The 19,002-nt window shown below is 38.8% G+C and overlaps 1 protein-coding gene across 2 annotated transcripts in view; it reads right to left on the reverse strand.

Annotated features, from left to right (window-relative positions):
• Positions 1 to 18,340, reverse strand: part of pcdh17 (protocadherin 17) — a 36,315-nt gene extending 17,975 nt beyond the window's left edge. Inside the window, exons 1-4 of one of the 2 annotated variants that reach the window (XM_077713199.1) lie at positions 17,771 to 18,340; positions 14,481 to 17,073; positions 3,380 to 3,438; positions 3,078 to 3,250 (exon numbers count right to left, since the gene is read on the reverse strand). In XM_077713199.1, coding sequence (XP_077569325.1) covers positions 3,078 to 3,250; positions 3,380 to 3,438; positions 14,481 to 16,766 — 2,518 coding nt within the window. In that variant the 5' untranslated portion in view covers positions 16,767 to 17,073; positions 17,771 to 18,340. Of the gene's footprint in view, positions 1 to 3,077; positions 3,251 to 3,379; positions 3,439 to 14,270; positions 17,074 to 17,770 lie in introns of both variants that reach the window. The other variant, XM_077713198.1, reaches the window with a different exon arrangement.
• Positions 18,341 to 19,002: the final 662 nt, after the last annotated feature.

A 19,002-nucleotide genomic window follows, 5' to 3' on the forward strand; every position in this document is an offset into this window, starting at 1 on the left:
AAAACACAGAAAAGTTAAATGGGTTTCAGGGGTCTCAGATTAGATGTTCACGTTTGCCTGGCGTTGGCACATAACCTTGACGGCGACATGACCTCTAATGCTCCACCAATGGGAGCCTCGCATTGGCACATCAAATTGGCGCCGACACAACTGTCTCACGTTGGCACAACACTGTGTTTACAACACTCACTGCCTTGAGCACCGCTACATTGACCAATGCGAGCCTAGAGTTGTCACATCGCTGTGGTGCCAGCACTTTACACTGCTTTAGTTCTAATTTTCTTTTTACTATTTTTAAGAGCGCAAACAACTATCATACGCATCACTCGCACTGCACTGTCGTAGATCATGATTCACAACTTTTGTGGTTGTGAAGTCGAATAGAAGTAACTTGCATAGGTCGTAAGTAGACGACTGTAGAATATTAATATAAGAAGTAATACATTTCAAATTTACGGAATGTATTTAATAGGTTACTTTAGGATCACCACGGCAAACAAAAATTAAAACAATTTGTGTACTATATCCTGGAAAATATATTCATTGGAACGTACCCCTCATCTTCATCCTTAACAGCACTTCTACACATTAGTCTCCTGGTTTCAAACCCCAGCACGCACACGCGCACACATACCCGCACGCACCATGATAAAATCATGTTATTGGCTAAACAGAGACAGCTGAAGCAAGTTAACTGTCTAATCTAACATCAAGCAATTTCCCTAAACAAGGAGTGAAAGTCATGGAGGGAATGGGTGAAAGCACAAAAGAGGAGAAAAATACAATGGGAGCACAGTGAAGAATGAAAATCAGGTTATAGACTTGTAGCACTCGTTTGTTTCATTGGAGCATGGAGGCAGCAGTATCTTATTGAAGCATCCCATGTGTATTCATTACATTACAAAGAATGTTGGAATAAGGGGCCAGGGTTTGCACTTGAATGCAGACGAATCGCAAGAGCATTCATACTGAGGCAAATTTTATAGGTTACAATAGTATTTCCCATGAGGCGCCACTTGTCATATGTTCTATTTCTTATGGGTTCATCACGGAGAGTTTAATGGGAACACTCAAAAAGGGGAACATACAGACTTTTTAATTGACTAATTATATTTGCAGGTGGCTCGGTTTACAAGTTATTGGCAAGTTTGCCTCACATTTTGGGGATCAAGGGTTCAACCCCAGGTTCGGACCTTCCTGTAGGGAGTTTGCATGTTCTCCCCAGGCAAGGGTTATCTCCGGGTACTCTGCTTTCCTCCCATATCCCACGACATGCTGGTTGAACATTCTAAATGCACAAATCGTTGTCCATCTCCTTATGCCCTGCGATTGGCTTGCCACCAATCCAGGGTGTTCCCCGCCTGGTTCCCATAGTTGGCTGGCATACATTCCAGCCAACCTGCGGCCCTTGTGAGGATAAGCGGTATGGAAAATGAATAATTCGATTTTCAAAAGGACAGTTGTTTCATTTAATTGTGAAACCAATAGAAGTACAAAAATATATCTAGTCAGGCATGACTGTTTAACTCCAAGGTTGCACACATTGTCATTGTCCTTCCGCAAAGGATGAAAAAGTACTTCTGTTACTTGGATAAAAAAGACTGTTCAAAATGAACAAATAAAATAAAAATATAAAATTCTGCTGGCCACCAATTCAGAGGCCCCCTGCCTGGTAGCCAATAGCTGACTGGGATAGGCTCCAGCACCCCCACAATCCTTGTGAGGAATAGCAGTACAGAAAATGAAAAATGAGGATTTAATAAAATTCCATAAAATGCGGTACTGTAGTTCAGAATCCCATTAGTAATATTACAATTGGCGATAATGACGAGTGAATTTCTCTGGGAATATCTATTTTGGTAAGCAGATAATGACCTACACTGAGGAACTGAGGTAGCTATTGTGGTTTGCACACCACTTGAGCTATTTAGGATGCATTTTTACCCTGATTTCTCAGGCACTTCCAAACATACTGTAATCTTGCAATCTAGCTGCGGTGAGGAAGGCTACAAAAACTCATATCTAGGGAGGTATTGTTCAACACATGTCGTGTGTAATTTGCCCAGCCCTTAGTGCTTGGAATAATTATTCATATTTCATCACCACATCACAGCAGCACATCGCTTCCAACTTGCTAAGTTATTTTCCATGTTCTATTATCAAAATTTCAGGGACGCGCATTCAAGAGCTGAGAGACTAAATGGAGAGGCTAGAATAGTTTGGCTTATAAAAACATAATGGGCTTGTCGTCTTTGATCAAAAGAATACGTAAAAAAAATGCTCACATCACACACTGGTAGAAAAAAAGGTTCTGAATGGGGAGAACAAAGGAAATGTATGCATATAATGTAGAGCGTACAATAAGAGTTTGTTATCAAATTGTTCTTATATACTAGTCGTTCCATTTATTTGGAGGCCAACATTCGACATGCGTTCATTAGGTTGAAAAATTGTTTCAATATGCACATGCAATATATCTTAGGAATCTTTTTTTTTCATAAATTGGAGCCAAGTTTTTTGCTTTAGTACATTTATATTAAATAAGTGATACCTTTAGCCATGAATAATATGTTTCAAAGAAAATACCAGTATCTGATATGGAAATTTCTACAGGGATGTCTTAACTTTTAGATTCCCTGTGTAAAAAGGACACCATGGGTGATGAAAAAAAATTCAACTGAATGAAATGTCGTTTGTTATTGATATTTGTTTTAATGGAACAGTAAATTTAAAAAAGATTAGATTCAACGTGATTATATATTACAAAACAAATGCCAGTTTCCATGTTGCATGAAACGCCATTTTGTGGGGGGTACATATACATTTTCAATGGAGTTTTTTTAATATAATCACACTGATTATTTTTGTCTGTGAATTTGGAAATGTCTTAATCTATCCCGAATGGTAATATAGATATGAAAATCATATACATTCATTTCCAGAACATAAAATAGACAAAATAATCATTAAAATATAGCTGCACCCCAAATAGGTTGAACAACCCATTTACCTGACTGTCGATGGGTTACGGGTTATTAATAAATAAATAAATAAAAATAACCAAATCACAGGCTTACCTTGTTCCAACGGAGGTGGTCTAACACCTGTAGCCTTCAACTTGAGTGCTTCCTTTGCAGACATGTCACAACAGGAGCCTTTGTTGGTGTCTTGGTCACTGTCAGCCTGGTCACTGTCACCATGACCACTGTCTCTAAGGCTTGCTCGTTCTGGGTCTTTGAATGTCGAGCTACTGCAGAAAGACACCCAACAAAACACTGTTAGCACAGCAATAATGGACAGTACTGGTGGTGTTATAATGCTGTGGTTGAACAACCAGTACAAATAAAAGTTCCGAGCATTTGCAGAACCAAACACTTACCTTTGAACAAACTGCTGTCTGCTTCCCATGTAATTAGGATCAGTGGGGAAACTGTCCGTCTGAGAAGGAAAGAGGGGGGGAAAAGGTTTGAACTGGAAACTACCAACTCCAAGATCCCCAGTAGAATAATTATACATGAAAGTGGTGTAACAGTCCAGACTAGATAACTAGAATAATGAACATTTAAGATTCTCTTAATTTATACCCATGTAGGCAGGGTGAACTAGTAATGATAAACTACCTCACTTTGGAGAATATTGGATGCACAAGGCATTATAATGCCACAAAAAAAATGCTAAAGTAATCCTAATTTACACAATCTATAAAAAAAAAAAACATTGGTGACAACCTGATTTTTCACCATGTTTTCTATACATAGTTTATACATTGTGTGGATACAGTTGTAGGTGGTCAGTACCAGCATATATCCTGTGCAGGGATAAACATGAAATAAAACAATGACCTACATTTACAAGCTGAATCATAAAAGTAAGTGCAGTACCGACAGCCAATTTTGACATATGCATTTTGGTAAATACATATGAAGTGATGTGCACACATTGCCTTCAATCAATCAAACAATCTAAGTATTGTATGTATATGTATTAGAACTCTTAATTCCGAGATGTGTGTGGAACATTTATGTGTTGCTATATTGTATTTTTGTTTACTATTTAGGTTTTCTATAATTGTGACTTGATGATAGTGCCATTAAATGAGGGATTAATGGGCGGTTAAATCAGCTATAAATCCCTTATAAATACCCAAGCAAATGCTGATCAGGCATGAAACAACAATCAATAGGATGAACAAAAAAATGAATAAACCATGAAATTGGCCGTTTCTGCATCCTGTAACCGTTTCTCATTGAAGAGAAAAAAACACGGAGTAACTATAAAGTCTATGAACTTTTTGAACTGTGCTCATTCTCTTTATAATTAATTACAGGTAAGAGTGCTATGTGAGTGTTTTTAATCAAGTCAATTCATATAAAAGGTCACTGCTATCCTGCAGCGCTGGCTGGCCTTTCAAGAAATACCAGTCACCCATATTATGAATCAAAACAAAGTTTAAAAGCAATCAAAAATTGGGGTGGAGAGTGAAGTGAAAGAAATGATAGCATTATAACTGGGTGTCCAACGACCTGCTGCCATTGGTTGGCTGAAATATGCTCCAGCACCCCTCTCAAACTCCATGAGGAAAAGCAGTACAAAATAAATATCTGAAAACATTAGTGAATATCCAATTTCTTTTTTACATGTACATTTTGGCTCACAGTCAATTTAGCATTTAAATCTCTGCTCTTTCATAGCTCTGTAGGAAAAAGTGTTTGAAGGTCAGAGAGGGACTTCACTACATTGAACTTTCGGCACTCACACTTTCGCTTGCTCTCACACCTTTATCACTATGCTTAACATCCCATTTCTCTGCAGGCATCGTTTGAAGAAATCATTCTGAAAATATTAAGGAATGAAAGAATTGATGTTTGATGTTGGTAGTGAAATGATAACGGTGTGAATTTTTTAAAAAGAAAAAAAAGATGTATCTGTGTTGCCATCATTTCATCCTTGGACATGCTTTTCAACCTGAATCTGATACAGATGAAAGCACTAACAGTAATTAGTAATCTGTAACTGCAGCAACATGAACTATAAAAAACACAAGTAAACAAATTGTCACTGATTGACAAGCTCTTTCTCGCTAATCAGTCTTTGTATTCGGTCTCTTAATATTTGTTTTTCTAACCCTTTTACTGTGATGAAAGTGTTTTAAATTCTTTGATCAATATCATGTTTGCAATGATTCCAGAAAATGATGCAGGAAAAATACAAGCTAAATATGTTACTAGTAATATATGTTACAATACTATATTTGTATTCATTCATCAGGAGTATTTGGCTAGTTTGCAGCCATGGTTGAAAACCGCAAAAGTGAGTCGCTTTTAATGATGTTTTAAAGATTGTTTTTTGTGTATACAACAAGGGCACAGGGGTCAGATGGATACTGAATACAGTGAAGCTTAGTAAGTGTAAAAAGCTGCACTCTCTTCTCTATTCCCATTGAGGCCCTATGACTGTCCAAGCAGACAGAGGAACGATTGAGACAAATGGGACAAGCACATCAGACTGTTACTTTACTCTCAGGCCATATCGCTGCATTTTGTTCATTTTCACAGGTCCTGTGTATGCACAGGTGTTCCCGTGACGGTGCCAGTTGAAATTGTCAAAGAAATGGTCAGTGAAAAGTGAGAAAAGCAGTTTCTCTTTTACACATAATAGGACTGTGATCGTTGATTCAAAGGAAAAGGTATATATTTCCCCACTATCTGCACTTCCAGGGTATGATACATTGTCAGTTAGCCAGATAGAAAGCACGAGTGAGAGAGCGGGAATGAAAGAGGTTTTTTTTCAACCAATGGGACATTTGTTTATTCCTTTTGGAAAACTCTGAAGGAAAGCAAGCGAGCGAGCCAATACAGAACAACTTGGTAAAGGATAAAACACAAAGAAATTGAGGTTAGCAGAAATCAACCACAGCCGTGGCTCAGGGAAGAAACACAACCTGAAAGGATAATAAATGATTTAAGGAAAGCAGGGATTGGGGACACAGGACAATAGTAATTAGACTTTATTTATTGCCTGGTGACTTCAGAGCAATTGTAAGTGATCAAATCAAATTAGCGGGTTGTATGCTTCTTCTCAAAGATAAAGGTCTAATCAGTCAATGTGCTTAAGTGAACCAAAATGTGTCAGTGTACTGTCTACTTTTGCCTCCCACACACTGCCGGAAAAAAAACAAATTCTCCGGTAAGGACGACCAAAGGGACAACAACTCTGCCATTGTTCCTGAGAAGGGTAAGCTAGTTTCAACTTATAAATCCTGCAGAAAACTTGCTTGAGCTTCAAAACACGTATGGTATTTCTGTTTACCAAATAACAGATTTGTGAATATATGAATATGTTTTTGTAGTTTAAATCGATGTAATTAAACAGTGACTGCAATCGGTATTCGGTGCGGCCACGCATTAGCTTGATTCCCGATGGTGGCAGTATGATTGTGAGTGTGAATGATTGTTTGTCTCTCTGTATGCCCTACGGCTGACTGGCGACCAATCTAGGTTGTAGCCTGGCTTTCGCCCGAGGATGCATGGTACGGAAGATGACTGACTGACTGCCATCATTATTAAACAACACAACGCCTCTACTGATTAAAGAATGATCCAGACCTAAGCGAACTTTATGTGGATATTTTCAGCAACATTCATAGCATCACGTGACAAATTTTAGATGAATTCCAAGTTAATTAAGCAGGTTTACTACTACAGACTGTAAATAATTTAGAGGAATATGTTTAATGAAAGCCTTTATTCTATTATAAATTAGTTTACTGGTGACAGTTAAAAGCTAAATGGTTACTAATATATAGCAAATACCTATTTTTGCTATTGCACGGACTGTTATTATTTTTTATTTTTGTGGGGGGTGCATCTTTATTCTCTGTAAAAACATTTGTCATTTAACTTTGGAGACTAAATTACCTATCAAGTATATGGAAATAAAACACTTAAGGGATAAACAGAAATGAATCGTTGAGTCGGTCAACAAAGCTTGTCATTACTCTCTCGAGAATCAACTTGTGTAGAAATAATGAAACCCAAAGCCCCAGAGAGTGAATACCCTTGAACTAATTCTTATTCTTTCCCTTTCTGTATACTTCCTGCTCCCATTCAAGCAAGACAAACACAAGAAAATAAAATATAATGGGCTGCTTTTATGTCAAGCCCCCCAATAAAATAAAATCAGGTGCTCAACTAAAATCTCTAATAAACAAAACGGCTCAAAAGTCTCAATTTAGTAAATAGTTCTCCAAACAATACTGTTTACCAGACATAACATGTCTTAACTCCCTTGCATGTATTCACTGGATAAATAATGAATCACGGAGATCTGCTCCGAAAACAAAACAACAAAAAACGTAATTTGACATCAACTTAAGCTTGCATGGCACTGCTCAAATGAAAACACAAGTTGTTTTCAGAGGTTTTGTGCTTTTACTGAAAAAAAAAAAAAACATCAAATTCATAATCATTTCTAAAAAGAAACTGGCCGACACATTTGTTATCATTATGTACATTTGACTAAAACAGAGAAACTGTTTTATATCCATTTTCAATCAAATTTCTTAACTTGGACACAATCTGACACAGATGTGAGTAGACCTTTTATTTCCACAAAGCATCCTACAATTTAGCAAAGGGTCAAGGCCACAGAGATGGTGTCTTTGTGTTAATTATTTTATTTTGTAATAAGGTCGTTGTGTTGCGATTTAATCTTTTTCACCAGTGCAACCAAGTCAGAGATAGGTTTTTCTGGGGCAATTTGCAAGATAAATTTGAAGCACTTCTCATATAAAATGGGTCCTTCTTGACGTTGATAATATATCACATAGTATGAGTTGCATTGCCACTTTTGGACTGTAGGAACCGGAGTATTTAGTTCCTTTAAGTAGAGTCTTTGCTAGGAAGCCATGTTTACACAATAGTAGGGCACCTGATGTGAACTACTGTGAACTTGTAATTTGTGCCAGTCATGCATGATTTACTCGCTGCACCATAGATGGCAAAATAAACCCTGCCGCGACCCTAGTGAGGATGAAGCGGTTAAGAAAATGAATGAATGAACGAACATATACCACACTCGCATAACATGTAGAGCCTTCTACATTATAGTATGGACTATGTTTCAGTTCAAGGTGACCTACGTTGCGTATTCAGTATTTGTGTTTGGTCAATACTGATGAAGTACTCAGCTAATAGGAAATGCAAGGAAGACAGGGTTTCACTTCTGTTCTCTAAAAGAAGATTCAAGGGGCAAGGCTTTGTAGTGCCAGCGTTAGACGGCCTGTTCTATTCTGACTCTTAAGTGTACGCATGGTGCATTAAGAGTCCGTCAAACCAGCTTTAGGATTAATCAGCAAGCCCATAGAAGAAACAATCAAGTATAATCTCTGGCTGTAAACCCCAGTGATCTCGTGAAATTCACAAATTTTGTCATTTAAAGACAAATGGGCTGCCTCTCTCGTAATCATGAGGCACCCAGCCCACCCACACTACCACTTATGCCTCTCCACCTGGGAGTACATGGACTCAAGATGTCAGTGTGACACATTGCTGGAAATGTGTGAGGGAGCTGTTTTAGCTCACTAAGCTGGACAGGAAAGAAAGAAAGAGGAGTGAGTCGTGGTAAGGAAAAAAGGTACAGCACTAGGCAATTTCTTTTATCTCTGCAGTATTGGGAGCTTATAAATAGCAAGATCTGCTCAATGTTAACATTGAGCCAGTGCGTGTATTGTGGTACTTTATTCATTAAGACAGTGTGCAAAGATCAATATGGCAGACATATACACACTGCACTGTTGACAAGATAATCTCATCGTTATGAATTTGGCGCGGGTTGTCAGTAACATGAGCAATTGTAACGGTTATTAGCAAAGACAAGTGCTTGGAGAGAAAGATAAAAGGCTGAAACGAGTGCTTGCAATTGAAGGTTTTTTTTTCTTAGCACCAAAGCTCATAGCAAAATATAATAAAATGCTGCAATCCACTACAAAATATAGAATAATCAATGGGAAAAAGAACATCCTAGGAATTTACAGGGACGTTAAAAGGCCTAAAAAAATAATTCTCTACCAGATACAACCCCAATTGGGAACCAATTGAGTGCATCAGGGTAATGCAATAGAAAATGATGATACATAAATCACATTTTCATCCTCTATTAACCTTCGCCATCATTTCTTATATTTATGTACTGCATAGTAGCAGGGGGAAAAGAATGGTTGTGAATCCTTAAAAAGCTACTACCATTAGTGCTTTTATTTTGGCAACACCATATTGGAGTGATGACTCAGTTGCCATTGTTGCCATATGACACATAAGTCACAGAAAGTACAGTGCTTGTCATTTTCTTTCCTACACACACACATGGGGGTTGGGACATGGGACTTGCATTTCAAACTAGACTCCAGGAAACATAGTAAACTATGGGATCACTATCCCACCCCTTAAAAACTCACGGCACGCACACACACACACACACACACACACACACACACACACACACACACACACACACACACACACACACACACACACACACACGCACGCACGCACACACACACAGACACACACACACACACACACGCACACACACACACACACGCACACACACACACGCAAGTTTTTCTCTTGACAGTGTTTGAACACTACATTTCTGGGTTAACAGCAACACAAAGCAAATGTGATAGTCACGTGTTTTACGTGGGCAAAAACATCTGTTTTACAACCCTGTTTTGATGTGTACTTTGCTGAAATTAGAGCAAATGAGATTGTTTTCATGGTAGAGTATATCCATTCAATCAATTAATCACATTACTGATGTAGCAGAAGAAGTGCTTAGCAATAAAAGACAAGGACAGAGACCGGCATAAATCATTTCCCTTCAACTAATGAGAAAGAAGGTGAGAACAGATTCACATAATTCCTGCCTTCAAGCTGCATGGCGGGTCTGTAGCACATATCTATGGAGAAAATTGTAGCTATCTCACATTGGACCAATGCCAAAGAGCTAGGGAATGAGATCTACTTTGTTTGACTTTGAAAGTCTCCAATTTACTCGTTGCAGCTATAGCTACTCAAACAATACATTGCCTGTATATATTTGACTTGTTTTAGCATGCATACCCTACTAAAGTCATACACATCCAGCTGGAGGGAGACCCAAGGCAAGCGATCCCTTGTAAAGTTAATAAGTAAATAAAGGAAAAGTGAACAGTGGAACAAAATCATGTTGTCTTATTTGGGGAAGAGTATAGACCGTATTTCTCTCTGAAACCAAATATAATACGCCAAACATCAATGACTTGGAGGCCTACTGTGTCAATATAATAAGTGGTCCAGTTATAAGCATTGGCCTTAGTGTGCTTTGAATGTTTTTTTTTTTTATTTTCTGCCTCGAAAATGAATTTTCAAAAATGTCTGAGTACTATTGTCCTCTTGAGTGCTCAATCAGGCATCACGCTCACTGGTCTGAACAATTCAGGAAAACAATCAGGGAACAGTAAAAAACATCTAACATCATCTTATGCAATGACAAAGGTTTAGGGGATGTCATCAAGATTCAAACTAAAATCAGTTTGTTTCAGATATGTATAGGTACAGTAAAATTATAATAAACGCAAAGTATAGTATGTTAAATAACAAACATATTTCAAATTGGCAACATACTAACACCACACCACGCCTTCTTATGCGAGTACCTGCACACTTTGTCCTTTACGTGTACTTGCCACCAGTAAAGTGAGGTCTTAATTTTAACTTTTGTTCAATGACACATCCACACATCAAGAGCCAATCTGAGCAGAATTCAAATTCGAATAATAACTATCGAAATAATTCAGTCCCCGCACAATTCAAATTAGCAGTAAAAAGTAAGAGATAATAAATACATAATAAATATGTATATAAAATACAATGCATGAAAGTAGGTAAATGTTATCATAATCACACTTCCTCGGTTGTTATGAACATGTGCACAGTGTGACAACAAAGCGGACTTTTAAACAGCTGCCAAGTCTGTTCTGAATGTGTATTTAGGTTTTCCAGGTAAAATAAACACACACACGAACTTTTCATTCTATCCCATCCCACCGGAGGCCCTAGAGGAGAGCACCTATCTAAAGATGAAGGGGAAAAGAAAAATTAAATAAAGACTGTTTTTTTTTTTTTTTCTAATTTAGTGCCTCAGTGGTCTCTCAAGTGTGGGAGCAATTTCAATATAATATATGGCAGTGGATGTGATAAGACACAGCCCTGTTATGCACATCAGTGTGTTTGCGTGCTATAGTGCATGTGCGCTTTTCTCAGAGGAAGGGTGTTTCAAGGTTTGGACAAATGCAAGATTGTCACGCTCATAAAAGAGAAGAGGCTCTGGCTCGAAAGGACTAAATCCTATGCTTGGAATACACAATGAAATTACACCCACCCACCCACACACATAAATCTGCCTGAATTATGGCGACAGAGACCGTTCCTGGAAGAATTCATTTTAAACTCCAGCAACAGCGTTGGTATGCGTATGGACACAGTATAACACAACCAATATTCTCAAATTTTAATGTCTTTTTAGAGGGTTATATCTACCACTCATTTCAAAACGGCTTGATCATTACATGATGTGCATGATTCAAGTAATGCAGAATTGTATGAATTGCAAATGTTTGTACTGATCTTGTACTGGCATTTTCCTCAGGGTGTAATAATTAGAAGTACATTTATCTTAGAACACGAGCTCTTCTGAAAAGGCAAAGGAGAACTAACCCTTAATTTCACAGCAGAATACTGCCACCTGAAGGCAGGGTTTACTGCATTTTGTGGCTGATCTGACACACCATTTCGTCTTTGCAGTGTCCCAGATTACGATAGTATCCCAGAATATAATCAGCGCCTGTGTATGATTGATAGAAATAAAAGATAATGTATCCATCTGATGAGATAATTTAGCGACCACTAAACAATCTTTGTAGAAGCTTGACAAAAATGACAGCACGCATTCCAAAAACTGCCATGTGCCTAAACCTAGCAAAGTAAAATCAAATTATAAAAAAAACTGTATTGGACACAATGAACATGCCTACTCTTGAGTGACCGGAATGTCTCTGACCAGTGGGGGATTCCGCAACAGACTGAGTCTAACCTTCACCCTGCACTAAGTAATTCCCTTCGACGCCTTAAGCAGTATTAGGAATCATTAGTGTGTATCATTCATCTACTTACACCAGGAATTCTCCTTGCAAATAAAATTAAACTCTCTCAGCTGGTCCCTGGCCCAGTAGTGACAACGATAAGGCCAGTGGAGCTCTGTTGATAATTTCATGTTATTCCACGCTTATAGCAATAAACCAAGCAGTACCTCTCAGCCAGCATGCCGCTCTAAAACATGATGAGGAACGAGGAGGAGAATTGCAGACTTTTGGGCTAATAGTAGGCATGCAGGTGCATGTGCACGCAATCACATTAGTTGCTCTTGTTTAACAGAATGTGCAGGCGACATGCAATTTCAATTCACACATTTTTTTTGTTCCTGTTTGGTCTCTTTCACTAGCATCTGCAGTGACAGATGGTCTAAGGGGCACGAGAATCAATGAAGGAGGGATTTTGTCTTTGTTTCCTGACATATTTCCTCTATTGCCACTTTGCTCTGACTCCGGTTACTTACTGTCCACATAAAGGGAGAATGATGGCAGGGTGGAGATGAAAATGATATGCTTCTGTACAGCTTCTGAAGAAACTTAATGCCTCAAGGCATCTCTCTCTATATTGGTTTCTCTTGAATAATACAATAGAGCACCCTACATGGCTCACACTTTCAGGGGACCCACTTAAAACTTAGCTGTGTTGCTTCTGCTAGACTTTTTCAAGACAGGAGGGCACACAATATGTGTACGTTCGGAAGAGTAATGCAGAATAATTGAATACTAGAAAAGACAAAACCAGAAATGACCCTTTTCCTATGATTAGGAAGTCCTACTAACGCTCATTGCGCTGACCTTTGCCCTTTGCAGCTGGCTTATAATAGAAGCATGGTTGAGAGTGAGAACAACAGACAGTGGCTTTCCTCCCTAGTGGGAATGTGTCACATTTGATCAGAGTCATCATCACAGAAATGCCCAGCTAATAAAGGGGGTACGAAGGACAACAGACATCTTAATTAAGGGCCAAATAATATTGGTGAACTGGAAAATACAAAAAATAAAACAACACAGCGAACATAAAAGTAATAAACTCTTTGGTATAGAAACAGTATAGAAAAAAATCTTAACAGGTCAATTTCTATATTAAATGTGTAGATAAAACTGAGTCAAAAAAAATCATCAGTATAACTATAGAAAAAGGTAAACGTCACAAGAAAGCCATGATCTTCAGCAATTGACCATTGTCCGATCACAATGTAGCGTAGCAGGTCTTAATCCTCGTCTGACACGACAGACTTTTAATGAGCTTAAGGCCAAAGACATAGAGAAGTCAGCACATTAGAGACGTTTATACCTAAATACGCATTACAAAGAAGATTAAAGTAGCTGTAAAAATATGGTAAATCTACTAATCCATGGTGGTTAATTTGAACAGTATTAATTCTAAATCTAAAAGACTTCAATGAAGACAGATTACAATTTAAAAAAAAAACATTATGTCATTTTATGGGCAATTATACCATTATGCCCATATAGGTTTTCTCAATGCGTTCAATTTCCTGGCCATAGTTCTACATTTCCTTTTAGTTAATTGAAAACTCTAAATTGTAAATCAGTGTAAACATGAGTGTGTATGGTTGTTTGTCCATGTGTCCTGTGATTAAACCAGGATGGCATGCCTGAAATCCGTTGGTACAGGCCCAATTACCCTCTATCTTAATGAGGACAAGCATTAAAGAAAATTGATGTATATGTTGTAAGAACTGAATGAGAACAATCCAAAAATAAATAATAATAAGTGAAATGCCTGTGTTACATATTGAGGGAATAATCATTTCAGTCATAAATTGCTCACTGTAGAAAAAATATATAATCTGACACGCTTACCGTGACATATTTCAAATGCAAATAATGTGTGTGGATGTCACTAGATCCGCGGCCAGAGCGGACAGCAATATTTAATCCTTCTAATGCTCTCTCTTCCCCTTCCCTTTTCCCCTCTGTGCTCTACTGACTCTCTGCCTTTGGTCTCTCTTTATCTTTCATTTTACAGGACATGTCGACATGACGTGGATGCTCACGAAGGTAGTCACGTGGGAGTGGGCATAACAACGCAGGAGAGTATGGCAATTCCCCTTACCTGTATGACGGACATGCGGTTAGTAGGTGTGTCTGTAGTGCTGGTGACTGGACTTGTGAAGCTGGTGTGGCATCCCACGTGGCCTTGGGGCACGCTGAGGTTATTGGAAGTGGGTTTAAGGTACATGACCTCTGATCTTGGTGAGCTGAGTGGCAGGCGTGTCTGGTAGTCAAAGTACATGGGAGAGGTGGCCAGTGAAGGACTGCTTACCACATTCATCACATTCATGGCATCCCGCTCCTCCACTTCGCTCTGCACCAGCATGATGTCGTTCTTGTTAATCTTCTTTTTCTTGCCTTTGCCTAGCGTTGGATGGGAATATTCTGCAATGCGACAGTTATAGGTTCGTATCTCCTTATTTTCCCTCTTGCACTTGACCGCTATGGTGATCATAGCAGCCAAAAGCATGATTGATATGATACTGAGGGTTACAATGAGAGGCAGTGACATATCCCAGTTCTTATTGTCGTCGACGTGCAGCAGTCCATCAGCGGGATGTCCATTGGAGGCCTTAATGATGAGTCTAGCGGCAGCAGTGAGGGTCGGCTTGCCATGATCTGACACGCGGATAATCAGCTCGACAATTGGGTTCACATTATCCCAGAAAGGGTGAGATGTTCGCACTTCACCAGTCACGGGATCCATATCAAAAAGATGTTCTTCATTCCCATCCGAAATCTCATACGTGAGCCTTCCGCTTTCACCATAGTCATTATCCACTGCTCGAACTGTTGTGACAATGTAGCCAACGCCAACATTACGTGGTACGTGGATTTCAGCTGTATCATTTTGTAGGAGCGGTAGCACAATGACAGGTATGTTATCATTGACATCCAGAACACTGATGCGCACTGTGGTGTTGCTTTCTAGGTGTGGCGAGCCAGCGTCCCGTGCAAGAACTTTGAAATCAAAGTATTTTATTTGCTCATAGTTGAATGACCTTACTGCATATATGGCTCCATTGGCAGCATTCACATTAACAAACGTATTGACATCGCCGCCACTCACATTGGAATTAACAATGCTGTAGTACACAGTTCCATTCTGGCCAAGATCTGGGTCATGAGCAAGAACTGAACCCAAGAACTCCCCTGGAATGTTGTTCTCTGGTATCTGAAGAAGGTAAACTGACTTGGTGAAGCATGGGACATTGTCATTTTCATCCAGAATCTTTACAGTGAAAGACTTTGTGGAGTTTAGAGGCGGTATGCCATTGTCTTTTGCCACGATGGTGACATTATACTCATCTTGTGCCTCTCGGTCCAGTGGTCTGTCTGTCACCACTGTGTAGAAGTTGTCATAATTCTCCTCCAGTTTAAAGGGAACATTACCCAGCACTCTACATTGAAGCTGCCCATTCCTGCCGGAGTCTTTGTCGGTGACACGAACCAGTGCAATAACAGTGCCTGGAGGGGCCGCTTCACTGATGGCTCCCTGTCTTACGGACACAAAGCCAATGGAGGGCCAGTTATCATTCCTGTCTAGCACTTTAACAGTGACTTTACAATGGCCTGGGATGGGATTGGGTCCGAGGTCTTTTGCCTGCACGTCAATCTCGATAACCGGGTTTTCCTCATAATCTATTTTGCCCTGAATCTTAATAACCCCCGTTCTAGGATCTATTGTGAACAGCTCCCGGATTCTTTCGGGGGCATAGCCACTAAAAGAATAGACTACCTGTCCATTGTTGCCCTCATCAGGATCTGTGGCATTTAAATCAATCAAGACTTTACCAGGAGGAGAATTTTCAGGAATTTCAACAACATAAGCGGGCTGGTCAAACGCAGGGCTGTTGTCATTGGAATCAATTACTTTGACATTTATCTGCATGGTACCTGAGCGAGGATATTCCCCACCATCAGTGGCAGATAATATAAGTGTGTGGTGGTTTCTCACTTCCCGATCCAGTGGTCTTTGAATAACTAATTCTGGGAATTTTGTTCCATCTCCACGTGATTTTACCTCCAAGGAAAATAGATTGTAGTCATCACGAGTTATCTGGTAGGTTTTAAGACCATTTTCCCCGGCATCTGGATCATGTGCGCTGGTCAATGGGAATCGTGTCCCTGGAACTGCATTTTCAGAAATGTCAATATCAATTTGATCTGAAGGGAAAACAGGCGAGTTGTCATTAATGTCTTGGATGTCTATTTTAATCATGCAGATCTCCTTGTCATTGGCAAACACCTCCATGGACAGTTGGCACTTGGGGTTTCTCTTGCACAATGGTTCTCTGTCAATTCGTTGCTTTGTATAGAGAAGTCCACTCTGGGGGTCAACATCGATAAGATGTGGTGCTGAATTTTCCAACACCCGAAAGTTGGATTTCTTTCCCTGTCCTGCCTGCCCAATCTGTTCCAATCCCAGTCTGGCATCTTTGGCAATGTTTCCAATTACTGTTCCTGGACCTTGTTCCTCTGGGACAGAGTAATTTAAGTTTTTCAATGTCAGGGCTTGAGCCCATATGAGGAGGAAAAAAAAAATAGAAAGATACATCCCCACTCTGTAGTAATGGCAAAAAGCTGTCTTATCTCTGTAATATCTTTGACCTGTTGATATAATGTTAGATCTGGATATTATTACTTTGAGTCAAATGAAGAGTCCTGTTCATCATGGGAGGTTTTGACATTTGCCTTGATGAACTGACGGAGTTTGTTCTGTCGCGCTCCTCTTCTGTCTCTCCCAGCAATCTGTGGTACTGAACGCCTAATTCATATTCTGCGGGGCACTCCAACTCATCTGAGCGATAAATATGATCCACTGTCCAAATAGAATAGTCATTCTCAACGAATATTCATACCACCTAGAAGAAAGCACAAGAATATATGTATTATGATAATGTCAGTTTGCAAAATAAAAACTGAAATTCTAACTGCGACCGCTCAAGTGCCCCATTAACCTGATATGTAAACAGGGCTTGTGTGTAATTCATCAACAAAATTATGGAGGGGGGAGCTTGCCAATTAGTTAACCTTGGAAAGGTTTCTCAATTAATCTCATTCACTACATACATCATGGAAAAACTAACAATTAGAATTTAATTAAACATTTAGTCACTAAATCACAAAGCACTACCTGGCCATTCATACCGGTTGAGAGGGGGAAAATTAAAAATAAAAACAGGATGATAGCTGTCTAACTTGAATAATATGGTGAGTATGCAGGAATAAATCATGAGATGGCCTATTGTGATGGTTATTTGAATAAGTGAGTATAAAATGAGCCTCTTACACGCATTAACAAATCCGCATAATCCGGATATTTAAAATGAGCCTCATAAGAATTCTAAAAACGAGCTGCCAGCCATCAGCAGAACCATGTAATTCTCTCCTCTGGTGCTCTGTGTCTTTCTCTGCAAGAATCAACTATAAAAGCTGTTGCGTCCTCATGCTCCAGAGAATGATGCTAAATCCAAAGAACACACACACACACACACACACACACACACACACACATGCGTAAACACAAATGAAGGATGCATAAAATCAAGGTGAACTTACCTGTATGAATAGATATAATAATCCAAAACATAGTAAAAAAAAAATCAAATCAAATGTAGATCCAAAGTCAGTTTCCAATAAGGTTTGGGTGAGTTTAAACCTTTTTTTATGACAAATAATTTTAAAGTATATGCCCTTTCTTTCCAATGCGCCGCAGTGTAAATAAATAAATTAAAAAGGGCTTCAGAAAAGTCTGACTGTAATGTCAATGAGCCGAAGTGCGCTCTGCTGTGTGATTAGGATGCAGAGCCTTCCTTGCCTTTCTTCTATAATCTCTGTTCAACCACGTTGAAGATGGGATGGACATCCAGACAAGAGTCGAGGTTAAGATCCAAAACTGAACATTTGAAAAAAGGGTGAATGATCAGCAGGTTCCTCCTTGGTCCAAATGAGCATAAGCGGCGCGGTGTCCTTGCCCGGCGACCTCATCCAAAGTGCGAAGAAGCGAGGAGGCAACAGTTCGTCTGCATTCTACTACATCAACTTCCTACACAACCTATCGGATAACCAGGGGGTGCAATGTAAAGTATGTTGTTGACGTTTGGACGGGTCCTGGGGACAAGAAGGCTTCCCAGTATAGACTAAACTCTGAGCACGAACACGCTGCATTAAAACATTGTCTGCGCTCCCGAGGCAGCCAATCGCTTGGAGGAGGTGGGGAAAGAAGGAGGGATTCAAACGAAGCCACCAGCCCTGACTGCAAATGATGGGCGCCTCGGTGGCCACACGCAATACGTGTTGTTTTTCAAAAATGAAGAAAGGAAGAAAAAAAAAAGCGTAACGTAACGTAACTTCTTTGTCATTAAGATTCAAAAAGCCAGCAGATGTGTTGCCTGAAAAGGAAATGACCGTTAAACCGTTGAAAATGTCAATGACATTTGACAAATATAACAAAACAAATAAAAATAACACTTGAAGAAATGTAGATTGGGGAAAAACTATATTATATGATATGATATATAAATATCTAAATATATATATATATATATATATATATATATATATATATATATATATATATATATATATATATATATATATATATATATATATATATATATATATATATATATATATATATATATATATATATATATATATATATATATATATATATATATATATATATATATATATATATATATATATAGTAGTCATATATATATAGTAGAAGGACTTATTTTACAAATATTATAATATATTCTTTTAGATGTTCCAATCATCATGATCAA

This window comes from Stigmatopora nigra, chromosome 3, assembly GCF_051989575.1.
Source record: "Stigmatopora nigra isolate UIUO_SnigA chromosome 3, RoL_Snig_1.1, whole genome shotgun sequence".
Lineage (NCBI taxonomy): Eukaryota > Metazoa > Chordata > Actinopteri > Syngnathiformes > Syngnathidae > Stigmatopora > Stigmatopora nigra.